Consider the following 25,872-nt stretch of genomic DNA (forward strand, 5'->3'; position numbering starts at 1 on the left):
CTGGAAGGTGGCTTGAACTCGGATGGCTGCAGCTATGAGCCGACACGACACATTTGGTTGGTGATCAGCAAGCGGGGAAACTCTCAATGACCATTACTAAACAACATGTTACGTGGATATCATAAAGACAAGGCCATGACGGAAAAGACGACATTTTCACAGTAAACTATTGAATTCTATTGGGATCCTCTTCTGGCCCATCATCAACGTCAAGCTGGAGGGCATTGTTTCTGTTATCTATACGGTGCAGACCTACAACACAGGAAGAAACTATACGGACAGACATAATGGCGTACGAACTACCTTTCAAGGTACATGGACTATCATCGCTAAATGTTACCAAAGCTCACATGTCAATTAGCTTAGTCGCCCTGATCTGTTAATTACGGACTCCTACATCGCAGGTCAAACAAAAAACGCACAGTCAGGTGCAACCTTTGACGTCCTGGGTAATCTCTCCCATCCAATGCTCTTACCACGCTAACAGTCCCAGATCCCGGAACGAACAAACCCTGGGCAAAAGTAACAAACAATTCGGCAGACGACGTAGACCTCACCGTGCAGGTCGCGTACGATGCCTTCCAAACTTTCAAGAAGACATCCCCAAGAGCACGCGCACAGTGGCTTTTGAAATGGGACGCCCTTATCCGCGAGCACAAGGCTGATTTGGCCACACTGCTTGTCTATGAAACGGGCAAACCTTACACTGAAGCCATTGGAGAGATGGACTATTCTTTGACCTTCACTGCCTGGTTTGCTGGCGAGGCAGAGCGTATCCAGGGAACATGCTTCGCTCCATCTGCTCCAGATAGACGGGTTTTAACTATCAAACAGCCACTTGGTGTCGCTGTAGCCCTTGTTCCCTGGAACTTCCCCGTTGCAATGGTTTTGCGAAAGGCTGCAGCAGCATTGGCGGCGGGGTGTACTATGGTGGTGAAGCCGTCGCCAGAAACACCAGTGACTGCCATGGCCCTGGCAAAGTTAGCTACCGAGGCTGGATTTCCAGATGGTGTTTTGAACATCTTGCCTACTAGCTTGGATAACACACCGTCACTGAGCGAGGCGCTTTGTAAGCATGACCTTGTAAAAAAGGTCACTTTCACTGGATCAACGCGCGTCGGGACTTTAGTTGCGAATCTCTGCAGTTTGGGTCTGAAGAAAGTGGTGCTTGAACTTGGAGGCAACTGTCCCTGTCTAATCTTCGACGACGCCGACATAGAAGCAGCCCTACGTGAAATCGTGGGCCTCAAGTGGCGTCATGCTGGTCAAGCCTGTGTTACAGTAAACCGCTTCCTTGTCCAATCAGCCGTGTACGACAAGTTTCTGCAACGCTTTGCGGAAGAAACAGCAAAGTATGTCGTCGGCCATGGTGCTTCTGAAGGAACCACTCTCGGACCAGTAACAAAGCCTGATAGCCTGGACCGGGCTGAACGCCTCATCAAAGACGCCGTTTCAAAAGGTGCCCGTATCGTGACGGGTGGGAATCGTCTTTCTCCCAAGGGCGGCGAAGAGGGGTACTTTTTTGAACCAACCATCTTGGCAGACATGACTCATGATACTCTCATTTCTTGCGAAGAGTGCTTTGCGCCCATCGCTGCATTCTATAAGTTCGAGACAGAAGAGGAAGCCGTCCTGGTGGCTAATGATACGCCGATGGGTTTGGCCAGCTATGCTTTCACTAAGAATGCCGATCGCATCTGGAGACTCTTCGAGAATCTTGAAGCTGGCATGATTGCGCTTAATACCGGTATGATGTTTTTCATACTTTTTAGGATAGGGCTTGTATATTTGCTAACCAAGTAAATAGGAAACTCGTCCGCAGCTGAGTCGCCTTTTGGGGGCATTAAAATGTCTGGCTACGGTAAGGAGGCTGGAAAGGATGTGGCTGTAAATGAGTACATGATACACAAGACGGGCACGATCACGGTCGATGGCTTGGTTTAGAGAGACCATGCATACTGCGCGGAAGGATAAATAGATTGCAATATTGGAGAAACTTCCAAGTCATCAAATACAGGTTCCATGTGTCTCGGATAAGGGGCGCATCAAATAGAAGCCTCGAATAATCTCCCCACAACTTGGCTCACCGCAAGAAGCTTCCTGTCATGATATCTAGGTGCAACTAGTGATAATCCAATCGGCAATCCATTGTAACCACGAAACCCGGGAACGTTAATGACTGGATTGTGCAGAACCTACAGTGTCGCATCAGTTTCATTTATTCACACAAACTTGAACCTGAGACAATACTCACCGTCCATATCTGGCAGAATGCTGCGCTGCCAGTAGACTCTAAGCCTTCCGGCGCTTCATCTGGTACACTAGGTGTCAAGACAGCATCGTATTGACTGAGCATTTCATCCACCACAGGTCTTGCCGCCGCAATGGCATCAAAGGCTTTAAGCTGCGCAGCTCTAGAGATTTTCTTGCGATTCTCAACGTGTCCGACAAGCTGATCCGCGATACGGCTCTTATCCAGTCTGTATTCGGGTAAAAATGCCGTTCTTCCGTCAGAGTTGAAGATGGTGGAGTACCAGTCAGGCAAATCTTGAAGATGATCTGGGAACTCGATTTCGGTTACTGTAGCGCCGTTCGAACGAAGGAGCTCAATAGCTTTGATCATCGCATCCACCAGACCGTAACCTGCCTTAGGCCATACCATTGTCTTGCAGATACCTATCCTAAGCCCTTGAAGCAGAACGTCTGGGTTCGGAGGCTGGTCATCTTCCAAAGCAAAGACATCGGCCAGCAGGTTCAAGTCAGCCACACTTCGGGCATAAAACCCCAGAGTATCGTTGATGATCGAAAACATCTTTTGGCCCTCCCTCGATATGGAATTCCAAGTTGGCTTGAAACCGTAGATGCCGTTGAAAGATGCCGGGCGGATGGTGCTCCCCCCGGTCTGTGTGCCAAGGGCAATGGGCACTTGAAAGTCCCCAACCACTGCACCTGATCCTGATGATGAGCCTCCAGGCGTACGGGAGCTATCGTGTGGGTTTGTGGTAGCTGGCCCTTCAGTGGTAGCTGCAAACTCTGTCGTAGTGGTTTTGCCAAAGATCAGAGCACCAGCTTTGCGCAGGATGATAACACTGGCTGCATCCACCTGGGGAGCGTCACCCTCGTAAATGGGAGAGTTGAACTGAGTAGGCATATCTAATTTGTCAATATTGGGCGACATTCAGACTGCTACATTACTTGCCGACTCACCTTTTGTGTAGATGACGTCTTTCACTGCTACAGCGACTCCATGAAGTGGCCCTCGGTTCTCCTTGGGTATTTCGTCGAGTTTTCTAGCTTCATCGAGCACTTGATCCGGATTTATATAAACCCATCCTCTGACAATCGGATCACGTTCTTTGATGCGTGCCAGTAGTGACTCCGCATATTCTTCCACTGTCAGTTGGTCATCTCGGATTTTGGCGATGACTTCCGTCGCCGTGAGTTTGTATGCTTCGGTCAGCATGGTGTGAAACTGGCGTGAGTGATCAAGTAAGAAATCAGTGTAAGAATGGCACGATTTGTTATTTAGATGATCAGCAATGTGTCCTATTCGAAGATCTGCGACTTTTCGATTGTTGTGGTGAGACTGACATAATGGTTTCTCCACAGTCGTCACCTGAGATGAGCCGACAACGCTAGGCTCTCTTCAACGGCATCTCTTGGCAGGCATACAGATCAGCAACTCTCAACTTGTTGAATCCAGAATACCACAGATGAATTGAAGGATACTAGGTTTCGCTGTCTTCACCTTCCACCAGTTGACCCCTATTATAAGGGAACTGGGTCTTGAATACCTCGGCGATCTCTGTTCTCGTAGTTACCCAAACTCCTTCCTTCTGCTCTATGTAATCCACAAAGTCTTTCAAGGCCTTGAACCGCCCAGGCCTTCCAATGATGCGACAATACAAACCGACGGTCATAATCTTGGGCTCTCCGTCTTCTCCCTCATCGTAGAGCAAATCAAAGGCATTCTTCAAGTGAGTACAGAAGCCGTCAGGGTCGTTGAAACCAGTGACGGTATGAAACTTAAAGTCGTTACAGTCGTAACTATATGGAATCATAAGACACCCCTTTGGATTTTGTTTGTTATGCTTACTAGGAAGATCGATCCAGTACGGTACATCGTCGGCGTACGTGTCGCTCGTCCATTTCAGTTCTTCGCCCATTTCTTGGTAGACCTGTGGAACGAGAGTTCGGCTGCGAGGTGATGGACGACCATAGCACCAGCCTTTTGGTGCGTACCCTCTGAGACTTTTCAAGCTCTTGATTGCTTTTCTGATGAACTCTTTCTCTTTGTCATGGGACCGACCATGATGATCCACCCATCGATAGCCATGCGACGCTACATCATGGCCTTCTTGCATACAACGCGCAGCTACTTCAGGTTGTTTCTCAAGTGCTTGCGCGACAGCATAAAGAGTGAACTTCATATTGTTTTTGTTAAAGAGCTTAAACAGTCTCCAGAAGTCAACCCGAGAACCTTATTCGTGTTCTGATTCGGCGTTGAAATCGCGTTCATTGATACACGCCATCCCAGGGAATTCGCGGAGAGTCGTCTCTGAAACCCCGTCGCCATTGTCGATCGAATGCTCAGCACCCTAAAGTTGCATCCGAATTCAGTTATCAGACTGTCATTGAGCTCGTTATCTATCTAGTATTAAGCTTACCTCTTCATAATTAATGACAAATGACACAGCAATCTTTACATCGTTGGGCCACTTCAGACCTTGCAACCCTTTCTCTCTGTATCCTTTAAAATCGCGGGGGGAAGCTGTAGTCACCATATGATGCACATATCTCAAAACAAATCCGGACTGTCTCCACGTAGTTCACGATTGCTTCCCTTTGATCAACTTATCAAATCTCCAATTACCTTCCGTTTACGGCCGGTTCAGGAAAGGCGCTATACACACTAAGTCAGCACTTGCATCAGCCATTGCAACACAAAATGTGGAGTGGAACGCCCATTTACATTGGTACACCTGTTTATCCCCTGTTACCTTATTTCTCTTATCTCAGGTCTTATCCAACGATAAGATAAAGAGATATCATACCCATAAGTACTAAGCTTTAGGGTAACAACGAGGAAAATAAGGTGCAAAACAGGATGTCTGCATTTGCATATTCCAGATTGTTAATAAACAATTACGGATATCTTTATATATTTTTTCTTTCTTCTTATATTTAAGAGTTATAAAGACGGTGGTGGTGAGGATTATAAGGAATGGGCTGAGAACTGTCTTGGAAAACTATTTGAAAATAATTGAGTTTAAACCGAGAGGTCAACAACCGTATCGTTCTAGCCAAGGTGTTTTCATTTTGGTGGTGAGTGCACCAAGTCATGATTGCTGCGGGGCGGGCTAACAGGATGGCGAAAGTGATAACCACTCGCTTGTTTAACTTCGAATACCTAAAATCGTGGTCAAGCATGGTGCAAGCTTAAGTAGCTCTGTTAGCACCACAGACAGTGTGAAAACACGTGCGTCGTCGATTTCAGCTTCACACGCGACGCGCGTTAACCGTCATTCCATAACCGTACTTGGAGAAGACTCTCGTTTTACCAATGAATAGTATCTTATCCATCTCTTACTTCAATAAATACTGATAGTCTGTAGCACCCTAATAGATCTACCCATCATCGAATTCCCCGATGTCCTCATCATCAACCCACTGATAATCTGTCATAGGTCCATGCAAGTGTTCTAACATCTGCCTGAAAGCATACATGTCGTTCTTGGGATCAGAAAATTGCATCCCTCCCAAAGTAAATCCTGGATGTCCACCGCCCTTTAATAACGTCTTCCCCTGGAGCATGCATAAATCGAAGTCAATAATAACAGCGTTACCATCATCGTCAAGCAACACGTTAGATTCGTTGATATCATTGTAACAGTAACCCAAATTGTGACGATGGCGTAGACCATCTTCCAAACCTTGCAGGAAGTGTTCAACGTCTAAAGGCTTTTCTGCCCGCAAATGGTCGTGCAGAGTCATTGCGCACCTATCCCAGAAAGGGCCACGGATCCTGCCATCCACGACCTCACATCCTCGGTAGTAGGCAATGTTTGGATGGGGGTTCTTCATCAGAACCTCTCCAACCTTAGTCTCTTGTAGAACCGTTTCGGCGGTGAGAGTATGTTTTCCGTCATGACCCAAAACTGAAGGTCTCTTGATGTAGTACTCCTTTGGTACTGTACTTGGGACCCTGGTGAGATGAGGAGGGAATTCTGGGTAGATCAATTCGTCTGGGATCGGAATGAGGTTGAACTTGCTGATTCCTAGAGCACCGGCAATGAAAGCTGCGAACTCGCTAGCAATGGTCGTATTAGGAACTGTAGAAAGATCCAACTGACTGAGATCAATTGAATCAATCTTTCCTCGCACATCAGGACACTCCTTGAATAAGTGTGCATCATGAAAAGAGCCGCAAAAGAACTAGCCTGTGTACATTCTCGCCTTAAATTAATCCTAACAATAAAAAACAGATCTTCAGGCGAAAAAACTTCTCCGTATAGCACAATGTCCATTCTAAAGACCGCCATGTTATAATATACCGACGCTGGTCCTTTTCTCCTGTGTGGTTTGTTGACCTGCCGATATTGACTTGCGAATTGTATAGTGTTGATGTTGTAGGAGATGGAGGGGGAGGATACCTTGAAAGGGTGAAGGTCAGTAAGCTCAAAATAGATAATCGAGTTTTTGAACTGGCTGAAATGTAGGAAGTACTAAAATGATGATAGTAGGGAGAAGCCTTGAAAGGGCGTACGAAGTACTTCGAAGGTCATGAAAAGGTGTAAAGTCAAACAGGGACAGAGATAACAAGGACACCCTCATTTATACCTTCGAATCGAGGCCTTTATGCTTTGAATTTTGGCGTAATTCACACCAAAGGCCCCTCAACATAGGGTTCAGCCTTTGTTGTCAATCACAGTGCACGTGTTCTTGTTGGGAAAGTTAGTCAGTTATTGAGGAAATACGTATTTGATCTATTGGGTTTTTGATGTGCACACGTTCGGTTTAGAGTTTAGAGTATATTGAGAAGGTCTGGTTTTCAAATTAAACTTCGAAAAATAAAACGTTCACCCAAGGCATTCAAGTGTATATTGTCACAGATGACCCAAAATCGCGCGCCACAAGAGGTATCCGGATAGATGGTCAGCTCCTTCTGGACTGTAGCAATTAGCTCCAGATGGTATCGCCATTCTTGTCTAGGTACCATTGAATGCTAAGTTCACAGTTGTATAGCTTCTTTCGGACATTGCCCCACTTTCTGCTCCGGAAATACGGAGCAAACAGGCCGAATCATATCCGACTCACAATCAACAACATTCACTTCTCCGCACTTGACCAGCAAAACATTAACCGACGATAAAATGACATCAAGAAAAGGACCATTTAGACTTGTCACTGTCAACACGGCACCAGAACGTGCTAAGCGTCTCATTGGACGTCTTATTGCCGAGCTTCAAGATGATTACGAGATTATTCACGTTGACAACTGTCAGAGTAGGTTGGCTGGTGAACCGTGTCTTGTGACTCACTGATAAGGTGTCTAGGCATGGACGAGGTGATCCCTAAAGTGACTGAACATAAGCCTGATGTGTTGGTGAGTTAACTATCTGAGGCAGTGCAACTTTGACACACTCTAACCATGCCCCTCCTAGTTCTCCGCTTCCATGTGGTCACCAGAAGAGGCACAACAAATTCACGCAATGGCAAAGTCTATTGTACCTGACATCAAGCTTCATGCCATACCGACTGGTCTGCAAGTTGAGAGAGGACCAGATGCGATTGTTGAGTATCTCGTTGAGAAGGTCCCTGCCCTGTTGGATAGCTAGATTTAAACGGAGTCGGGAATTATCTTGGGTTGAGCACACGTATAAAGTATAAATTGGAGGACTTTTAGATGTGGTATTTAAATAAATGTTTTCTCATATTCTTATTCTCATAATCTCTGGTACCTGTAACCAAGCCATTATTCGTTCTCAAACTTGCTAACCAGTGTTCCGATGTGCGGCAAAATCTCAACTTTGAACTCGTCACCATGTTCCAGGTTCTCTTTGGGACTCTTGCCCATTCCTACTCCAGCAGGGGTACCCGTAACTATTACTGTGCCGACTGGAAGCGTGGTGCCTTGTGACAAGAAACTGACAAGCTTGGGGACACTGAAGATAAGATCACTGGAAAATGTGAGTAAGTGAAGGAATATGTAACAAGACGGGTACTCACTCCAAAGAACAGTCTTGGAGAACCTTTCCGTTCTTCAAGCCACGAATGTGTAACTTGGAAGGGTCTGGAACAGCTGAAGTTGAGACAAGAACAGGCCCTGAATCGATGGTCAGTCATCTGCCTTCGGAACAAAATGATGGAACGATTTACCAATAGGGCATGCTCCATCAAAACCCTTGGAGAAGCACCACTGAGACTGGTTAAGCTGCGAGACACGGCTCGAGACATCGTTGGCAGCTGTATAGCCCAAGACGTAATCCATGGCATTCTCCTCAGACACATTCTTGGCAGCTTTGCCAATAACTACTGCCAGCTCTGATTCATAATCACCACTCCCATCATTTTGGGTGATTTTAGGTAGTAACGTGGGAGCAGGCCAAGGATCACCCAATGCTGTGCTAGGCTTACTGCGACAGATACTTAGCCGGGTGTATTTGCGATGAGGAATTTGGGGATTTACAGGAACAGAGTTGGGATCTTTGGGATGTCCATTTTGACTTCATTCGCGTGTTGGACATACTGTAAAAATGTTAAAATCTCCCCACACCCTTTTTTGTTTTAGTAGACCTACGTTCAATCCAATGCAGCGAATAGTTCCGACTTCCTCTTGTGCCAAGGGTGACAAGATCCTCTCGATAGATTCGGTCCTGTCTGTTCGGGTACCTGGAGACAGGACAGAAGATCCCGTAAATACCGCGACGGTAACATCTTTCCCATCACGAGTAGCAAGACCGATGTCCAGATCTTCTTGTGATGGTTCACCGATTAGGATACTCGTGGAGTCTGACTTGGGTACAAACCGCACAAGACCTAGCAAGTTAGTTACAACGCAACTAATCGTAGCATCCGGAACGTTGCTTACGATTGAAAGTAGTAGACGACATCTTGACTCTTTTATTATATGCAAGACAACACAGAGGACTATCACTATAGGCCTTAATGTCTACTGCGTTGTGGTTGATGCTTACTTCGACTGCTGACCCTCCTGTATCGGAGGTATTGGACCTCGGATATAGCGCTCTGAACCCCCCGCACTTGAATACAGCGGGGAAGCCAGCAAGAACGATGACAGCCAATCAGTGATCACAACCACGGGCGACCGATACTGAAAATGAAACATATATCCGTCCTCGATCGAAGACATTGTCCCTGATGACGACTTTCAAGACCCCCAGTTTTGGATCAAGATCACGTCCATCACCGTATCTTGAGTATCCTATGGTAAACTGAGAGGCGCTGCTGACCCTTCATTGCATCAATCATGTCTCAGTCAGGCCATGTTGAGGGCTTTCGCCAGTACCTCCCGGATCTAAACCAACCGCGGTTCCAGGACATGAAGAAGCAAGATGCTTACGAGTATGCGGAAAATTTCAAGAAAGGCGGAAATCCTCCCTGGCTATACGGCTTGTATCTACACTGGCGCAAGCTATTCAATGAGCCTTATCAAGGCGTCACCTCCGATGGTAGGTATCCCAGGTTTCTCCTAGTCGCTCGACTAACGATCTCCAGGCGCCGTGAGAGATGGTCTATTCGAGTTACAACACGAGAGCATCCCCATAGAATCCATAGTAGAGGCCGCGAATAGTCTTTGCAACAGCCTGAGTGAAGAACAAAAGGACAAGACCTTCTACCATATCGACAGTCCAGAGTGGCGCTCATGGTCCAACCCTGAGTTCTTGCTTAGTGATAAAGGCATTCGTCTCGATGAGGTCACAAATGATTTGAGGGCAAAGGTTCTCAAAGTCTTGGAGCTTACCCTCTCTCCTGAAGGGTACGAAAAAGCAATCGGCGCCATGCGGGTGAACCATTTCTTGGGGGAACTTGTGGAGTCACCTTCCATCATGAACGAATTCTCATATAACTTCGCTCTGTTTGGGGAACCCTCTACGACTCGTCCTTGGGGCTTCTCATTCTACGGCCACCACCTTTGTCTGAACATCTTCCTATATAAATCACAAATTGTGGTGTCGCCATGGTTCACAGGCGCAGAACCAAACTTGATCGATGACGGACCATACAAAGGCACACGAATTCTACACCGGGAGGAAGACCTGGGTCTACGACTCATGCAAAGCCTATCGCCTGACCAGCAGAAAGCAGCTCAAGTCTATGAACTTATGAAGGACCCTGCCATGTCATATGCGCGGTGGAACCACGATGACCAGCGACATCTCTGTGGTGCCTATCGCGACAACAGAATTGTTCCATACGAAGGTATACTTGTATCAGAGATGACGGCTGAGCAGCAGAAATACATTCTGGACATTGCAAACGAATTCCTTCTTTATCTACCTTCCACAGCGAGGGAGATACGTCTAGAGCAGTTTAAGAAGTGGTTTCATGAAACATATTTCTGCTGGATCGGCGGCTACAACAATGAGGATCCATTCTACTACAGAATCCAGAGTCCGGTGGTGATATTCGAGTTTGATCACCACTCAGGCGTGTTCTTGAATAATCAAGAGCCCGCCAAGTTTCACATTCACACGCTGATGAGGACACCTAATAGAGGGGACTATGGTATGGCGCTGAGACCATTGATACCAGGAGTCGAGCAGAAGTATCTTTGGGAAGGTTAATGCCATATAACAGATAGATGCAAATGCAAAGAACGGTCTTAATTGGCACTGCGGATCACAAAATAAGAAACTGCAGCCCCAGTTAGTGCCACCGATGTCCATGTCCAAGCCGACAAACCAAGCTTTTGGCTTTCTTGAAGTCTGGAGTTCCAGTCGAGCTGATACCCAATTCCTTTGTCAATCGACCTCTTCCACGCAGGTCTCGCCTCGCATCGCTTCAGCCATGCCTTCACCCTTGGCCACTTGTCTATCTCGACAAGGTTCGGCTGAACTGCCATATCCAAAGCAATCTTGAGCGCCATGTCGGCTCGCGAAGGCGCGCTGCCTCCCATAATCCATTCTCGACCTTCAAGCTCCATTTCCACCACTTGCAAGGCATTGTGGACATCCTCATCCAGAAACGCTTTGTTGAGTCCATACCCAAGAAGCTTTATTACAGGACTTATGAAGAAAGGTGTTACAGAACCCAGTACCATGAATAGATGCTTCGTTCCCAACCGCGCCACGAGATCAGTCGTGGCAAGGCTAACCAGATAGTCTTCACGAACTCTGTATCCAACATCGGTCTTGTGGAACGTCTGTTTGGTGTCATACGTGAGAAGGAGGTAAAGCATGCAAGCGCTCATTTGTGTGATAACCTGCCCATCAGGTAGGATGAGCTGTGGGGCGTGACCCTGTACATGTGTTTGGCTGAGACCGGCTGCTCGCTTGTCCAAAGGACGGTCGAATTTCGTGATGTCGTATTCTATTCCAAGTTCTTCAAGGAGCCATAGCACTGCCTGCGTACTTGGAGAGTGCTGGGACGGTGGTTAGTGGCTACACTTTGCTTGTAAGGGTTTAACTTACCGCGAGATAGATGAGCCTAGGTTTCGATAGCTGATTTGTCCCGTCCATCTTTTAATTCTTTGATGATCTACTGTATGTCGGTCATGCGTAGAACTATGAGAGTTTGCAGAGTTGCGTGACGGGAAGTAAGCTCGCAGATATAGCATTTTGCTGACATCTTATACCCAGAAAGAGATATGACTGTGTCTTACCAGTTGGCTTATCATCCCAGTCTGACCTACCAATCAGACTCTCGATGGCTTACACCCCATAACCTTAACATTTTAACGAACCGGCTTTGCACCCCTGGCGGCAATTGGTTATCTATCGCATTTTTGACATGCTGATTCGCTATGTACTGCTGTTAGTCGCGCTGAAATTAGTCACAAAACCTACACCTTTGCATCGCGCGGATGGTGGCGCACGTGAGTCTACTGTGCTTCACGAGTTTCCTGTATTCAGATACTACCAGATGTACGCTCTTTAATGCAAAGTAGAGGTATTTGGTGCAGAAAAATGAAGTTACGTCGCAATTCATGGCATGGAAAAAAGAAACATGCGATCTGTAGAGACTGCCTGTGGCTAGGTAGGTACTAAAATACCACTCAGAGCTGTAACCAACCCTGGTTACAAACACTCATCACAAAACTGGATTTCCAATGTGTCGCAACTGGAAGAAGAGATATGATCGGCGTCGTATGTAAACCAATCCACTGATTTGAGCTGGACCTCGGCAAATGTGTAGTTTAGTCTAGTCTAGTTTCTGTCTCCATGCCCCCTCATCCCAAGACCCTAACACCAAAGTAACAACTTCTTTCAAGACAAACGAGTTGGCGAAATACTTCAGGATGCCATCTTCCAAGTGTTCCATTGCAGGTCCAAAGACCCTGGCTTTATCTGCTTTCGCGATTGGCCTCGGTGTTCTTCTGGCCCGTCCAATTAACCGCTTCACCACCGTCCTTGGCGTCTTTCGCCAACCAGCCAACACTGTCGTCAAAGATGGAGATTTTGTGACAATTGAGGACACGATGCTCTGCGAAGACTTACATCTTCACAAGTCTAGCGGCCTGCTATTTACTGCTTGTGAGGATTCTTATGAGTCGCGCTTCTCGTGGTTTCCTGGACTTAGCGTGGTCCATGATCCCCTCACTGCGAGCAAGTCCCGTGGGTCTATCCACGTCATAGATCCTGCAACATTCAAGTCGAAGAAACTCATTTTTGACGGTTTTGCTGGACCTTTCATCACCCATGGAATTGACGTTATTTCGGATCCCGAGGATGCTTCCAGTGTGTACATTTTCGCTATTAACCATCTTCCTCACCCCGAATATCTGCAACATGTGGTTGATGGGGAAACCTATGATAAATATCCCGGAAACAAAGCGGCATCTCAGATTGAGATATTCCATCATCAAACAGGGTCTTCTACTGCTCGATATGTTCGTTCCGTCAGTCATCCGTTGATCCAAACACCAAATGATATCGTTGCTCGCACTCCGACTAGCTTTTACGTTACCAACGATCATCACTACCGAGAAGGTATTCTTCGTCAGATTGAAGATGTCTATTATGGCGGAAAGTGGTCAACCACTATATTTGTGCAAGTCACAGATGCGACCTCCCAAGATGCTATTGCTGGTCTCAATGCTTCTGTTGCGCTCACTGGGCTTCACAACAATAACGGTCTAGGTCATGGCAGGACACCGGATGAGATAGCAATCGGAAGTGCTGCAAGTGGAGATATTCATCTTGCAACCGTCAAAAGCAACCACTCCCTGGAGGTTTTCGAGACCATCGACTTTGACACGGCCGTGGATAACCCTTCGTGGTACTCGGATTCTTTCTCCAACGTGAACGGGGACAGCAGTGGTTATGTCTCCGCAGGTTTATCCAAAGCTGGGGATCTCGCAAAGTCAGTTGGAGTTGCATCCGGAACTGAACCCGTCATGGTTTGGCTAGCTCAGCCAAAGAATGGGAAATGGGAGAAGAAGCTTCTCTTCGAAGACGATGGAAACAGGCTGCGATCGGCAGCTACAGCAGTATTGATCGGTATTGACCCTGAGTTGGAAGGTGGTAAGAAAAAGGGTTGGCTATTTGCGACAGGGTTCTATTCGCAAAGTGCTATCGCTGTCAAGGTCGATCTTTGAGGTGACCTCTATCCACGTATCGAGTGGCGAGATGGCAATGGACCATGGTGAATTTCAAGAGGGCTAGAAGAAAACAATGTTGTATAAGAATTGTAGTGAAATACGTGATTAATGTGCTAAGAATATGGAAGTACCTGTTGATAGGCGGACAATTGGCGGAGTAACGGAAACTTCTAAAATGCCGACACAAGTATTGGAACGCCATTCTGTTAAAGATCCGTCTACGTCATCCATATTAATTCAGATATATCAGCACTCTAATTGTCTCAAATGTCGTTACTATCACGTCTCATTCATATCTCCTAAAAATAAAATAAAAAGACTGATATCAGTTCATCATGTCTCACGTCCAAGTTCTCTCCATCACCACCGCCCTTCTGGCATCAGGTGGCATCGCCACTTTGACATTCTTCGACATTCCCGAGCTTCAATCTCAACCAGCATCTCGTTCCCTTCCTGCAGTTAGATGGCTTTTTAGTCGCGGATCTCATGTCTTTCCCTCCGCTTCACTCATCTCAACTATCGGCTTCATCTATTCCGCATCACTCGATAATGGAAGCTCCAGCCCCCTCTACTTCATATCAAATAACACTTCCAAAACCAATGGGCTTCTTCTTGCTGCAGCACTTTCATTTAGTATCGCACCGTTTACTCAAGTTATGATCCCTACAAACTTTGCTCTCATTCGGGAGAATAACAAACTGGGCGGAGCTAGAAGTCGGAGGGCCGCCGCGGAAGGTGACGCCTCGACTGACAGAAGTGCTTTCGATTCTGTTAAGGGAAGTGGCGAGGGTGTTGAGTTCACCGATCTCAGTGGGCCTCAGGAACGTACAAAGGAAGACTCAAATCAAGAACAAGATGAAAAGGTGAATGCGTTGTTAGAGAAGTTTCGTTGGCTCAACCTTGTGAGGGCTGCGCTTATTGGAGCTGGGGGCGTTGTTGGTCTCTATGCTGCCCTCGGCTGAGAAGAACCAAGGCAGAGACTATTGACACCCATGCAAGAAGGTTGAAAGAGAGAGAACAAACAAAATACGATGGGAGAAGGCTTTTTTTGGCACCAATATTGCCGTAATGCGACTTTCTGGAGTACTGTAGAATGGCTGATAGCATGACATATACATAGGTTACCTGTATCGATGACATGGTCAAGTTGATGAGCTATGTGAATTTACGTATGGATGGTGCAATAGTCTTCCACTATTGTGACAAAGCTCCTAATTGGCTTGTCTTTGTTAACGTTACCATCTTATTAATTATCCGCCATTGGTGTCAAATTTCCATTCGATTTAGATGTTAATCCTGGAGGCTCAGTTCGTAATAATATTACCAGTGGGTAAAGCAGCGAAACAGAATAGGGTTAACTAATGATAGTCCTTTGTCATGAAAAAAAAAAGTTCCTAGTCTAATTTACTAACGAGATACTAACAGAGGTAAGTCTCGGTGTTCGGCTCTTCGCTTTCAACAGTTTCACACTAGGAACAGATGCTGAGAAATGCAGAAGCCAAATCCTTCGGAACTCTCCAGGCTTACCAAGACGATCCTTTTGCCTTTACAAATGAAGGAATTGATTGGTTGATTATGATGACAACATCTAGATGGATCGACCGTCAGCACTAGCCCATTACATTTGTAATTGGCCCAAGGCTACATCCTAAAGCATGATTGGTTCAGGCAAGTTCCTTTCCAAGTCAAGACTTCGGATGTTGGGACTGGAGTGACGACCACGACGATATTGATGAGTATTTAAGTGCTTGGAACTACAACATATAGCTTTCCAACAAACAATTTCACTCATAGCATCTTGATTCACCTCATTCAAAACACCTACGTATCTTCTATCATGTCGCCTTATAAGAATATTGTTGTTGTCGGTGTAAGTCACTGTAAACTCTCTGCTGGAACACCCACTGACATGGCCCAAAGGCTAGCGGAAGCACTGGCAAGATAATTATCGACGGCCTTACATCAAACTCTAGTTTCAATATCACTGTGCTTTCTCGCAAGGAAAGTAAAGCGACTTATCCAGAAAATGTGACAGTCCGAACCACAGATTTCTCTGAAGACGATCTCTCGGAAGCGCTGAAGGGCCAAGAAGTTGTCATTTCCGCCCTCGGAGTCGAAGGCTTTGATCAACAGCAAAAGCTAGTTGATGCTTCTGTCCGTGCTGGTATCAAGCGCTTCTTACCTTCTGAGTTCTCATCTAGTAGTGGGGATCCAGTTGTGCTGGAACTACTACCATTGTTTGAGGTCAAGAAGAATCTTATCGACTATCTTAAGTCCAAGGAAAAAGACGGATTGAGCTGGACTGGCCTAGCCACTGGTCTATTGTTCGACTGGGTATGTTCTATTTTCTAATTACAGAAAGACGAAACACTTATGATAAGTAGGGACTCGCAAATGGCTTTCTTGGATACGACATCAAGAACCGAACCGCCAAAGTCTGGGATGAAGGCAACAAAAGGTTCACACTGACCAACGAAAAGCAACTTGCACAAGCCATCATTTCAACGCTGCAGCATCCTGAAGAAACTCGAAACCGCTACCTCTACGTTTATTCAGTTGTGACTACACAAAATGAGATTTTGAATTCCCTGGAGCAAGCCACTGGTGAGAAGTGGAATGTCGAAAGGACTACCACTGACGCAGAGGTCACTGAAGCGAGAAAGAGGTTGGGTGCTGGAGACTTCAGTGGTGGATTTATTCTTGTGCACGCGACTACTTATGGAAACACGCATGGTCTGAGAGCGAATTATGCCGAGGAAGAAAGTTCAGGGAATCGTGTGTTAGGTCTTGGGACAGACAGCGTCGACGAAATTGTGAGAAAGATGGTCAGAGATGCAAATACCGCTGTATGAGCATTGGGGCAGTTTTAACTTGAGTTTTCCTTTGCAACAGTTTAATTATTGAAGAAGGAAATTTAATCTCCATGTAAACGCACACCATGGAGGGTGTCGGCCATAGATACTGAATAGCGTTTTTTCCTTTCATCTTGTTGGCTCTGCCCCGTTAACAAAATCTTTATGAGAATTGGCATCAGAAGCCGTCCGTTCAGAAGAACCCTTAACAGAATTATATCAGAGTAAATGACCGTTTGTCGATTATCCTTTTATGTAGTTTGTTGTAGTCGACTAAGCCAGTTTCTGGATAAGTCTTTCAAGCCCGTTAGGATCAGCTCCTTGGAGAATATCGACTTTTTCTCCATTTTTAAAGGCGGTGAATGTGGGCATTGCGCGAATTCCAAGTTCTTCCGAAACATCAGGCACCTCGTCCACATCTACCTTGGCGAAATAAATATTACTGAAGGTTTCGGAGAGTTTTTCGAAAACCGGGCTGATAAATCTGCAAGGACCACACCACGGTGCCCAGGCGTCAATGATGACATTTTCGTGGGTTTCAATGATCTCCTTGTATTGAGCCAGGCTTGTGATAGCGGTGACGGTCATTTTGGCGATGTTATTGATTTTATAAAAATGTGTTTGAAAGTTGGGTAGGTAGGTAAGGAGAGAGAAGTGATTATCACTGGCGATGAACTCATGTTATGAGAATCCACGGGTACTAAATACTCAACCCCTCCACCGCCTCTGACATCATACAATTGATCGATCGATACGTGTTCAGCGCTGTTAGGTTTTCAATCACATGAATGGCGCAAATTTAGAGACATGTCCGGATCGGCTAAACAAGGCTTGCATGCTGACAGGCATTGATAATTAGTGATGTAGCTTGTTCAGGGAGTTGGAAATCAGTGGTGTCACTTTTCCCATTTCATCTCCATCTATTCTGCAGATAGCATAAAGAATAACAAAAACATTATTGAAGGTATGCTCGCGTCGATGAGGTTGTGGGAAGGAAGATTGGAGATGTGACTATAGTGATATGAGAATTGGGTTTATTTTTAACTCGAGACCTCCTCCACGAACAATAATAAAAGTCATGCCAATTTCTATAAAGAGCATCGATCATAGATTGTCGATTATATTATTTGCTCTCCGTCCTCATCCCCAAAACGTTGTAGTTATAATAACCAGGACCAAATGCCAGCCAATTCGAAATGCCCATTTCTAAACAGTTGTAGGTATTTCGTAACGGATGAAACTTTCTAAATTATCGTCTCGCGTAGTTCACTCTTACGGCGTGTGTGCCTGGATAAGCTTTAAAATGGCGGGAGGATTAGCTCCTATGACGTCACCAGCTTTCTCTCCGTTTTTGAAAACGATAAATGTGGGTAACTCGCGAATCCCATTTTCTTCTGCAATGCCGGGAAATTCATCCACGTCAACCGCGGCATAAAAGGCACCAGGGTATTCTTCAGAGCATTCCACAAACTTTGGCCTAATAGCTTAGCAAGGACCACACCAGGTAGCCCAGAAGTCAATAATGACGATTTCGTTGTTTCGGAGGATCTAATTGTAATGGTCCTGGCTGCTGATCTCGACGACAACCATTTTGAGATTGCTTTTGTGGTGCTTTGACTCTGGTATGTGTTAAAAATTATAGGAAGGACGTGGTGGTTTTGTGTAGAAGGGGAGAATATCTAGACGCTCTATATGCATGGTCCCTCCTTAGCCTCTAACGTCATGGGACTAGGTATTTGATCTTGAAGTCCCTTGCATTCTTCAAGCTTTGAACCGTGTCGAAGGTGTAAACTAAGACATGTATAGGGTCTGGGATCGGCAATGCACGGTTATGATCTTATGGGAATCTCCGTTGCTAGGATGCGGTATTTATGATAAGAACGTCATCGATGAGGAGTCAAGGACGTGCTCTGCATGTGATTGACGAATCTGTGCTCTTTCGAGACAATTTAGTCGATTATCCATTGTAAGACCAGGCGGCTGCTCGTAAGAGTAATCAGGAAGGCTGTGCTGCCATGTCGATGACGATTGGCTCCTAACTATCGAGTCCATTCCAGAAATCACAAATCAGAGCTGCCACTTCATTCACTCTATCCCTCACCACTCCATGACCTGCCCCAGAAACAACAAACACGTTTTTGAAACCATGCTCCTCGAGCTGCTGCGCGGTCACCAGATCGTCCATTTCACCCAGCACGGCAAGATTTGGTATCTCCAACTGAGACACTTTAGAAAACTGCACATGTGAATCCATCACACCACCATCTCTGAAAATCGCTACGACAGAGGCCAGGTGCCCAGGATGCTCTTGTATTTGCCAATGTCTCACTGCTTCAGCCACGACCTCACCGTTTGCAACTCTTTCTTTCCAATCCTGAGGCACGACAAGTTCACCGCCCTCAAGGAATTCCAAAATCCATCTCCTCGCTGCTTGTTCATCGTCACCGCGGAGGTAAGATTGTTGCTCCATTGTGAAATCAGACGAACGTAAAAGACCAGCGGGAGCAACAAGTGTGAAACTCTTTACACGAGTTGATCTGTTTACAACATAGCTAACCGTGGTAGCTCCACCAAAAGAAAAACCAACGAGGTGAGCGGAAGACCACTGGAGATGATCAAGCAAGTCATCAATCAATTGATGGAACAAGGACGGTTCATGAGGTCGAATAGGCGTGTCGCTAAGTCCATGGCCCCAGAGATCTACCAAAACCAGATGCGCATGAGGAAAAGACTTTTCGAGGGCGCGGACGAGAGGGAGCATGCCTAGTGCCGGGGTCTGGACGCCATGTATGAAAAGTACACGATCGATTGGCTGCTCGGACGCTGCAGGGAGGGTCTCATAATAAGCAACTTTGCCGTGGGCAGTTTGGAGAAACTTGGCAGGTGGGAGCAAGGCTCCAAAAGCTTGGATGAATGATTCTTCTGAAGGGCCTTGTATCGGCTCTTGGGATGAGGTTTCTGCACCAGGGCGAGGAAGAACAAGATCGTCTGTTATGGGAGACATGGTTGGTGATGTTAGTAGAGTTGAGTTGATCGTCTCCTCATGAGCGATTTGGAAGTACTTGAGTGGAGACAATTGTGTGGACCAATCGCATGATTGTACTCAATTCTGACACCTGTGGACATTGTCGAGATAACTGAGGCCACGTATTGTAAATTGAGCTATCATCAGCTTAGCTCATAGTCTAAATCCTTGAATCAGGATGTAAACGATGTCTTGCCCGCAAAATGCCACAGTGACATGTCACGTGGAGGAGCAGGAGGTGGAAAAATGAGGATCAAATATGGCTCATTAACACAATCGCATTGACATCTCGACAAAGCGATTTCATTCTTCACACGATGGCCGATACGTGTTTTAATACAGGGAAAATATGTAAAGCTGAACCAAAATGCAATGATGGCATAAATCAAATGAAGATCACACGGGCACTTGAGCTCACTTTGTCACACACTTGGAGGCTCGACGTGGTTAAAGGCTGTCACAGCCAGTGCAACTATCTTATGCCATAGATCAAGAGTTCTCAATAGAACCGATATGGAAGATATATTTGACATTGAGCTAACCTTCAAAGTTATCCAGAATCTTAGGTCATGATTTACCCCCACCTCATGTACCCCAAGTAGTATCTGAATTAGCTTATATAGTCTCTTTGAACTTCCCATAGCTCGGCTAACAGTGTCCAAAACTCCCACCCTTAGCTGTAACAATGTATTTAATAGTAACAGAGTGCCAGTTCAAGTCTCTACCTGGACCCCATGCCCTTGAACTGGGAAACGTGTCACTACGCTCAATGCGAGAAAGGCAGCTTGTAACACTGGCTCCCAATATAAACTCATGCATACGAATGATTGATAGGAAGGTGACTTGCTTGTCTGGAAACGTACCTGCCGCAAAACCCTAGCAATTCATTCGGCATTTACCTCGCATAAGTTCGAAGTAACGTTGGTGTATTTGCAAATTACCTTCTCGTTTATGGTCAAGTTCTCAATGGTAGAAGTAGCCTTGGCGTTGGGCATGGTATGGAAAGTCAATTTAATTTGGGCTCCTATAATAGTAATGAGTTGTAGATGTAGGTTCGGGTTTTCCCATGCCAAGAGTTAATTGTGACATGTATATCCAATTTCTGTAACCGAAAAGGAGGCTATAGCAATTCTATTATCACTATAGCTTGATTCTGCCATGCTTATCATCAATATCCCTCCTACTGTCAACCCTGTGAACCAACACCAGCCACGGGTACCTCGATGGAAACATAAATTACTCTCAATTGTGCGATTCGCCCAGTTGGTTACTGGCTGGGAAGGCTAGATGTCATATCCATCTTGATTTATCTCTTTCACCTGCTGCCGCCCTGTATCCTTCCTTTCTGCCTTTGTCTATTCTTATCATCGAGGATTCTACTTAATAGACTAATGATCACCAGATTTTACTGCATGGCGCGATCCCCGTAGGTTGCCTTGAAGCGTGCGTGGCGGCTGAATACCGACAGGATTTCATCCTGCCTATGCGCCGCATAGAGAACAAGGTATTTTAATTAACGAATGGCTTTATGTAGTAGCCAGAACCTCAGAGCCAACAAGAACTAAGCTAGCAGGGGTTAAATGCTACCTTGATGTGACACAGCCCGGGGCGCAGCTTCGAAAACAGGCCTGAACCAACGGTCAATTGACAAAATGAAATGGTTAAAAAGGTAGAAGAACTATTCAGCCCAACATAAATAGATGATAGCTTACTCCAAAACAAAGTGTAGTCATATTGGTAGTATATTTCGACCCAATGTCATCTTTCAAAAACGTCGACAACCAGTTTGCTGAACCTACAGCATACGAAGAACCCAGCAGCTTCAGGAGGAGCTTCAAGACAACACCCATTAGAAGATCTACTGCTACGCTTGTTCCGGTCTCTGACACCATCATGCCGTGCTTCACTTCCAGCTGGGAGCAATCCGACAGTGGAAAGTTCATGAGCTTTACCCCGGGTGTTTGTCCACCAGGTTGGAATTGTAGTGCTATCTCCCGAGTATCTCAATCCTCAACAGTGGTCGCAACCGCGTTGTGTTGCGCAAGGTTAGTGCACCACTCAGACTAGATGCGAAGCACACTAACACGGCTATTATCTCAGCGGCTATCAGCTAAGGTCGCTCAGTGAAGACCCCCATTCAACTAGTTCCGTAGTCTCAAACCAATGTGAACAATGGTTAAAAAGGCTAGAAAACGATCTCGCTAGTGCAACAGTCACTGCTCCGCATTGCGACGGCACCCTCATGGTTCATCAGGCATGGGCCGTCACTTGGCATCCTTCTGACAAGACCACCCTGTCTCCAAAGCCACCTACAGTGAGCAGCGAACAGACTATTGAATTCTGGGAGGCTCTCCAGCCTATGAACAGCCGAAACCTACGTGCAAGATATGAAGGCAATGATACCCCTTTCAATGATTCTTATTTTACTTTTCTCATGGTTGGCTTGCCTATTATCTTTGGAGCTCTCTTCACCTGTCTATTTTGCATGTGTTACTGGAACCGGAGGAAGATGAGGAAAGAGAGAAAAAAGGCGGAACAGACACAACTTGACTCTCTGCCACCATACTCTAATAACGAGAGTCCTCCTGTGTATTCGAGTCGATAAACCATTGCATAAACATAGTTGACAACCATTAATATCTCATAAAAACAGGATGATTCCCGTCTTACATTACCTACGAGCATATATGCGTGTTCGGATATAATTCACAAGCTTAAAACTCAAGTATATGTTTTGGGTCATTGTCGTCCTTCCCGTATTGTAAAGGTTGCGTCGCCTCGTCGTTTGGAGTACGGTAAGACGTCAGGGGCCAATGCCAAGACAGACAGGGGGTTGGTTCGAGACGCTTGATAGCAGAACTTACTCTTTGAGCAGACGATATTATCTGCTTGGAAATGAGATTTTCACTAGTCTTGTATTCGAAATCATTCCATCCCAACTGAAGAGGTAAGAACCGGGTTCATTAATCTTTGTGGGGCTGTGACAGCGAACGATCCAGGGAAGCGACATACCCCTCATACAAAACATTTATGAGTGGAGATTTGATCTTTGTGGTAGACAACAAACACACTTTCCTTCTTCTCACATCGATATCGTCTTTTACTTAGCCTATTAGGGCCGAACAATCCATGGACTCTCAATCTTTTGCGTACACTGGTATTCCACCCGGGCGAAACTTTCGGTTGCTCAGAATTCTCCCAGGCTCGTCTGACGATGCCTTGGCGTGCGAGCTTTTCGTGTCTGACCTGGACAACTCGACACCATACACAGCTCTCTCATATGTCTGGGGAAATCCAAACAAGGTCGCAGACTTGGAGCTGTCAGGACATGCTTGCAAGATTACACGAAGTCTTTCAGATGGGCTGCGTCGTCTTCGAAAGCCCGATGAGGCGCATATTGCCTGGGCTGACGCAATATGTATCAATCAAAATGACAACGATGAGAAAGGTCACCAAGTCGATTTAATGGGTGCTATCTATGACAATGCTAACCATGTGGTTGTGTGGTTGGGCCCTGATCCTACCACCTCTGCATCAGAGGCATTCCGCTGCTTGCAGACCATTAATTACAAATTGTATACCAAGACAGACAAGGAGTATTTCTACCCTGATGAAGGAGAAATGCCTACCGTATACATGAAAACCGAGGCCAATCCAGAACCTCGAGAAATGTCACGGCCCGTCGGAAGGAGATCAGTTCATGCATCTGTGCTGGGTGAAAAGGGAACAGATTGTGTTGGGAAACTATTTGATCTATCTTGGTTCTCTCGCGTGTGGGTTCTTCAAGAAGTTGGCCTCGCAGGTTCAGCAACAGCAATATGGGGAGACAGTACTATTGAATTTGGCGAGATTGCTTCCTTCATATGGAACGTATACTACACCGAGGAACTAAGGCACGCATTGGGGGCTGAGATAACTCAAACTCTCTCGGGTGCTCCCCTCTATGCTGTGTGGAACGTCTGGTCCACGTACGAAAAGACAGAGTCATGGATATACCGAACTCCATTGCTAAGGAGTTGTGCCGAGCTTATCGCTGGCCAATGCAGTATCGACTTCGTCCTTGTTCTTGAGGCTTCACGGTATTTCAATGCCACCAATCAGCTAGATCATGTGTATGCCTTTTTGGGTCACCCAAAGGCTAGGAATCCTGTTACGGAGGCTCCATGGCTACAGGCCAACTATTCTCTTGACGTCCAAGAACAGCACCGACTGTTAGCCGCTAGCCTGTCTCAAGACTCATTAAACTTCCTGGTACAGGCGCACCAGACTGGAGAAAGCCTTAAACTTGGATCTGGTTATCCAACATGGGTGCCAATGTGGAATAAAAAGACGCAAAACCACGCGGACGCTTTTTGGGAAGCATGGGACGCTAGTCTACGAAAGGAGGAAGGGAATCCTGCCAAGGCTTCTGTTGATGGGAATCGACTCAAAGTATCCGGGATCATTATTGGGGAGGTTAATCAGTTCACACGAACGATGGAGTCTTCGGACTTCGATGTGGACAAGGATTTCGGCGGCCTGCTCGTTGACTTGTGCTGGGATCTAGCAGGACGGAGACCGCACCCATATCTACCGAAAGAGGTACTAGCGGCATTTGCGTCGACACTTTCCTGTCACTACAAGATCAGGGGTAACCAACCTATGGACGGTCGCGAGCGGGTGGTCGAGCAGTTGGCTGGATATTGTATGCATCTGAACAATGGTTTCTACCAAGCCCATCTGGTGCCAAAACACGGCGATGGCTTCTGGAACCTGAGCACTGTTTTAGAAGTCGGAAAGTCATTCACGCCTAGTTTCAAGTCTCATGCTGTCAATAGGCGGTTCTTCAATACGATGGAAGGGTATTGGGGAATGGGGCCTTCAGCTATGCAGTCCGGGGATATATGTGCTGTACTTCTTGGTGCTGATGTCCCTTTTGTTTTAAGGCCTAAGGGGGATTCTGGGGAGTACCAGGTGGTAGGGCAATGCTATATGTACAAGTTTATGGACGGTCAGGCGGTTGTGGCATCTCGAGCTCGGCAGGCCGGTTACGAAGAAAAAGAAATTGTTCTTGTGTAGAGGCATACTAAGCTACACCTATAAACTGACTATTTATCTCCCACTTCTCAAGAACTTTTAACCATGTCTTTGCTTCGTCAAGAAAATCCTCTTCGCCGTCCTTTTCAAGCTGCTCTTTGCTTTTACTTTCGAGCGCTCGTACCATCTGTTCTACTGGAGGACGCATCGGATACCAGGCCCTGCCAACAGGCACACATTCTGATACAAAACCAATCAAGTAGTGCTGATGCTCGATATCGTTGACTGCCATACTCATAACCTCGGCAGCAACAGCAGCAGAAACCACGGGGAACCGCGCCAGTTGTTCACGGCAAGGGTTGAAAGGCGGATGACATGGGTCTACTTGCCAGTTGAACAGATCATGCATGTACGGTCTCATTTGATCCGCTGTATGCACGCGCTCCCACAATGTCCGGTAAGAAATTTGGTCGAATTTGTTTTCGGGGACCCAGACATCCTGTGGTTTCTCTATAAATCGGTCCAGCAGCCTTGCGTTATTGATCAGATGGATAGTTTGCACATAGTGACTAGACCGGGACTTGAAAGATGATACATCAAATCCTATCAGTGTTTTTATTGCGGGTCGATAAGTTTGCAATTGCTCGAGAGATAGTTTGGAAACGACGGAATAGAAAACGAGCTGGTGCATCTCAAGTGAGGCAAAATCGCCGTCCTCAATCGACGACTCGAGAATGGATGAGAGAGATGCTATGACTGGGGGCTCCATCGCACGCAACCTAATGATATTGAAGAACTCGTCTTCTGAAACATCGCCATCTTGAACAGAGTCCGCATCACGCGCTGCCTGGAGGATAGCAGGTATCCCGGCGGCAAACTCTTCCCCTCTTAATGTTGCCAGTCTCCTGTTGACATCCATATCTGAAGGCCCAAGTTTTCTTGGTAATTAGAAATAACATTTCTTTCAAGGTCGATGCTATGTGTTTTGTCTGTGTAATCGCTAGTCGTCACAAGCTGCCCTGCTCCCCTCTTTGAATAGCGTCAGCAAGAGGATACGTCAATTTGCTGGCAGTTACCTAGATACGTTAAGGTTAGTGCGGAACCTAAACGAACTCGTAAATCCGAACCGCCGATCCTAACCGTCTAAGACCGGAATTGGGACCCAAAGATCCGGCTACTCTCCGAATGCCGACCTG

The 25,872-nt window shown here is 46.3% G+C and overlaps 15 protein-coding genes across 15 annotated transcripts; 7 read left to right on the forward strand and 8 right to left on the reverse strand.

Annotated features, from left to right (window-relative positions):
• The first annotated feature begins 98 nt into the window (after nt 1-98).
• On the forward strand, nt 99-2,036 carry EDB82DRAFT_500259 (Aldehyde/histidinol dehydrogenase). The gene is made up of 4 exons (XM_065608620.1): nt 99-311; nt 362-449; nt 494-1,747; nt 1,808-2,036. The coding sequence occupies exons 1-4, from the start codon at nt 288-290 to the stop codon at nt 1,942-1,944; spliced, it is 1,503 nt and encodes a 500-aa protein (XP_065464927.1). The 5' UTR covers nt 99-287; the 3' UTR covers nt 1,945-2,036.
• On the reverse strand, nt 2,037-3,666 carry EDB82DRAFT_445922 (amidase signature domain-containing protein). The gene is made up of 3 exons (XM_025735554.2): nt 3,208-3,666; nt 2,255-3,153; nt 2,037-2,195 (listed from the first exon to the last, which is right to left on the reverse strand). The coding sequence occupies exons 1-3, from the start codon at nt 3,461-3,463 to the stop codon at nt 2,046-2,048; spliced, it is 1,305 nt and encodes a 434-aa protein (XP_025586249.2). The 5' UTR covers nt 3,464-3,666; the 3' UTR covers nt 2,037-2,045.
• A 22-nt stretch (nt 3,667-3,688) lies between these two features.
• On the reverse strand, nt 3,689-4,693 carry EDB82DRAFT_500261 (uncharacterized protein). Its single transcript, XM_025735555.2, has one exon. The coding sequence runs from the start codon at nt 4,428-4,430 to the stop codon at nt 3,729-3,731; it is 702 nt and encodes a 233-aa protein (XP_025586250.1). The 5' UTR covers nt 4,431-4,693; the 3' UTR covers nt 3,689-3,728.
• A 935-nt stretch (nt 4,694-5,628) lies between these two features.
• Nucleotides 5,629-6,542, reverse strand: EDB82DRAFT_556172 (uncharacterized protein; the record flags this gene model as incomplete). Its single annotated transcript, XM_065609667.1, has 2 exons — nt 5,629-6,396; nt 6,474-6,542. 2 exons carry the CDS (start codon nt 6,540-6,542, stop codon nt 5,629-5,631), a joined length of 837 nt encoding a protein of 278 aa, XP_065464928.1.
• A 778-nt stretch (nt 6,543-7,320) lies between these two features.
• Nucleotides 7,321-7,914, forward strand: EDB82DRAFT_500267 (uncharacterized protein). Its single transcript, XM_025735557.2, has 3 exons — nt 7,321-7,506; nt 7,557-7,606; nt 7,665-7,914. The coding sequence occupies exons 1-3, from the start codon at nt 7,374-7,376 to the stop codon at nt 7,836-7,838; spliced, it is 357 nt and encodes a 118-aa protein (XP_025586252.1). The 5' UTR covers nt 7,321-7,373; the 3' UTR covers nt 7,839-7,914.
• On the reverse strand, nt 7,915-9,206 carry EDB82DRAFT_500271 (uncharacterized protein). The gene is made up of 6 exons (XM_025735558.2): nt 9,092-9,206; nt 8,801-9,039; nt 8,690-8,748; nt 8,380-8,636; nt 8,230-8,326; nt 7,915-8,180 (listed from the first exon to the last, which is right to left on the reverse strand). The coding sequence occupies exons 1-6, from the start codon at nt 9,111-9,113 to the stop codon at nt 7,976-7,978; spliced, it is 879 nt and encodes a 292-aa protein (XP_025586253.1). The 5' UTR covers nt 9,114-9,206; the 3' UTR covers nt 7,915-7,975.
• Nucleotides 9,207-9,295: 89 nt separating this feature from the next.
• EDB82DRAFT_178712 (uncharacterized protein) lies at nt 9,296-10,827 on the forward strand. The gene is made up of 2 exons (XM_025735559.2): nt 9,296-9,692; nt 9,739-10,827. Exons 1-2 carry the CDS (start codon nt 9,491-9,493, stop codon nt 10,806-10,808), a joined length of 1,272 nt encoding a protein of 423 aa, XP_025586254.1. The 5' UTR covers nt 9,296-9,490; the 3' UTR covers nt 10,809-10,827.
• Nucleotides 10,828-10,846: 19 nt separating this feature from the next.
• Nucleotides 10,847-11,702, reverse strand: EDB82DRAFT_525013 (uncharacterized protein; the record flags this gene model as incomplete). The annotated part of the gene is made up of 2 exons (XM_025735560.1): nt 10,847-11,605; nt 11,655-11,702. The coding sequence occupies 2 exons, from the start codon at nt 11,700-11,702 to the stop codon at nt 10,847-10,849; spliced, it is 807 nt and encodes a 268-aa protein (XP_025586255.1).
• Nucleotides 11,703-12,409: 707 nt separating this feature from the next.
• Nucleotides 12,410-13,878, forward strand: EDB82DRAFT_556175 (uncharacterized protein). The gene has a single exon (XM_025735561.2). It carries the CDS (start codon nt 12,482-12,484, stop codon nt 13,778-13,780), a length of 1,299 nt encoding a protein of 432 aa, XP_025586256.1. The 5' UTR covers nt 12,410-12,481; the 3' UTR covers nt 13,781-13,878.
• Nucleotides 13,879-14,030: 152 nt separating this feature from the next.
• Nucleotides 14,031-14,919, forward strand: EDB82DRAFT_536864 (uncharacterized protein). Its single transcript, XM_025735562.2, has one exon. The coding sequence runs from the start codon at nt 14,119-14,121 to the stop codon at nt 14,743-14,745; it is 627 nt and encodes a 208-aa protein (XP_025586257.1). The 5' UTR covers nt 14,031-14,118; the 3' UTR covers nt 14,746-14,919.
• Nucleotides 14,920-15,620: 701 nt separating this feature from the next.
• On the forward strand, nt 15,621-16,635 carry EDB82DRAFT_475693 (NmrA-like family protein; the record flags this gene model as incomplete). Its single annotated transcript, XM_025735563.1, has 3 exons — nt 15,621-15,653; nt 15,704-16,117; nt 16,168-16,635. 3 exons carry the CDS (start codon nt 15,621-15,623, stop codon nt 16,633-16,635), a joined length of 915 nt encoding a protein of 304 aa, XP_025586258.1.
• A 273-nt stretch (nt 16,636-16,908) lies between these two features.
• Nucleotides 16,909-17,223, reverse strand: EDB82DRAFT_429785 (thioredoxin-like protein; the record flags this gene model as incomplete). Its single annotated transcript, XM_025735565.1, has 1 exon — nt 16,909-17,223. The coding sequence occupies one exon, from the start codon at nt 17,221-17,223 to the stop codon at nt 16,909-16,911; it is 315 nt and encodes a 104-aa protein (XP_025586259.1).
• Nucleotides 17,224-18,514: 1,291 nt separating this feature from the next.
• On the reverse strand, nt 18,515-19,736 carry EDB82DRAFT_178730 (Alpha/Beta hydrolase protein). The gene has a single exon (XM_025735567.2). The coding sequence runs from the start codon at nt 19,637-19,639 to the stop codon at nt 18,671-18,673; it is 969 nt and encodes a 322-aa protein (XP_025586261.1). The 5' UTR covers nt 19,640-19,736; the 3' UTR covers nt 18,515-18,670.
• Nucleotides 19,737-21,215: 1,479 nt separating this feature from the next.
• Nucleotides 21,216-24,718, forward strand: EDB82DRAFT_461761 (heterokaryon incompatibility protein-domain-containing protein; the record flags this gene model as incomplete). Its single annotated transcript, XM_025735568.2, has 4 exons — nt 21,216-21,329; nt 21,385-21,705; nt 21,761-22,247; nt 22,892-24,718. The coding sequence occupies exons 1-4, from the start codon at nt 21,313-21,315 to the stop codon at nt 24,716-24,718; spliced, it is 2,652 nt and encodes an 883-aa protein (XP_025586262.2). The 5' UTR covers nt 21,216-21,312.
• On the reverse strand, nt 24,706-25,738 carry EDB82DRAFT_500281 (uncharacterized protein; the record flags this gene model as incomplete). Its single annotated transcript, XM_025735570.2, has 1 exon — nt 24,706-25,738. A coding segment is annotated over exon 1 (865 nt), but the record flags the coding sequence as incomplete, so codon positions are not given.
• Nucleotides 25,739-25,872: the final 134 nt, after the last annotated feature.

Source organism: Fusarium venenatum (genome assembly GCF_020744135.1).
Source record: "Fusarium venenatum strain MPI-CAGE-CH-0201 chromosome Unknown EDB82scaffold_2, whole genome shotgun sequence".
NCBI classification, from domain to species: Eukaryota; Fungi; Ascomycota; class Sordariomycetes; order Hypocreales; family Nectriaceae; genus Fusarium; species Fusarium venenatum.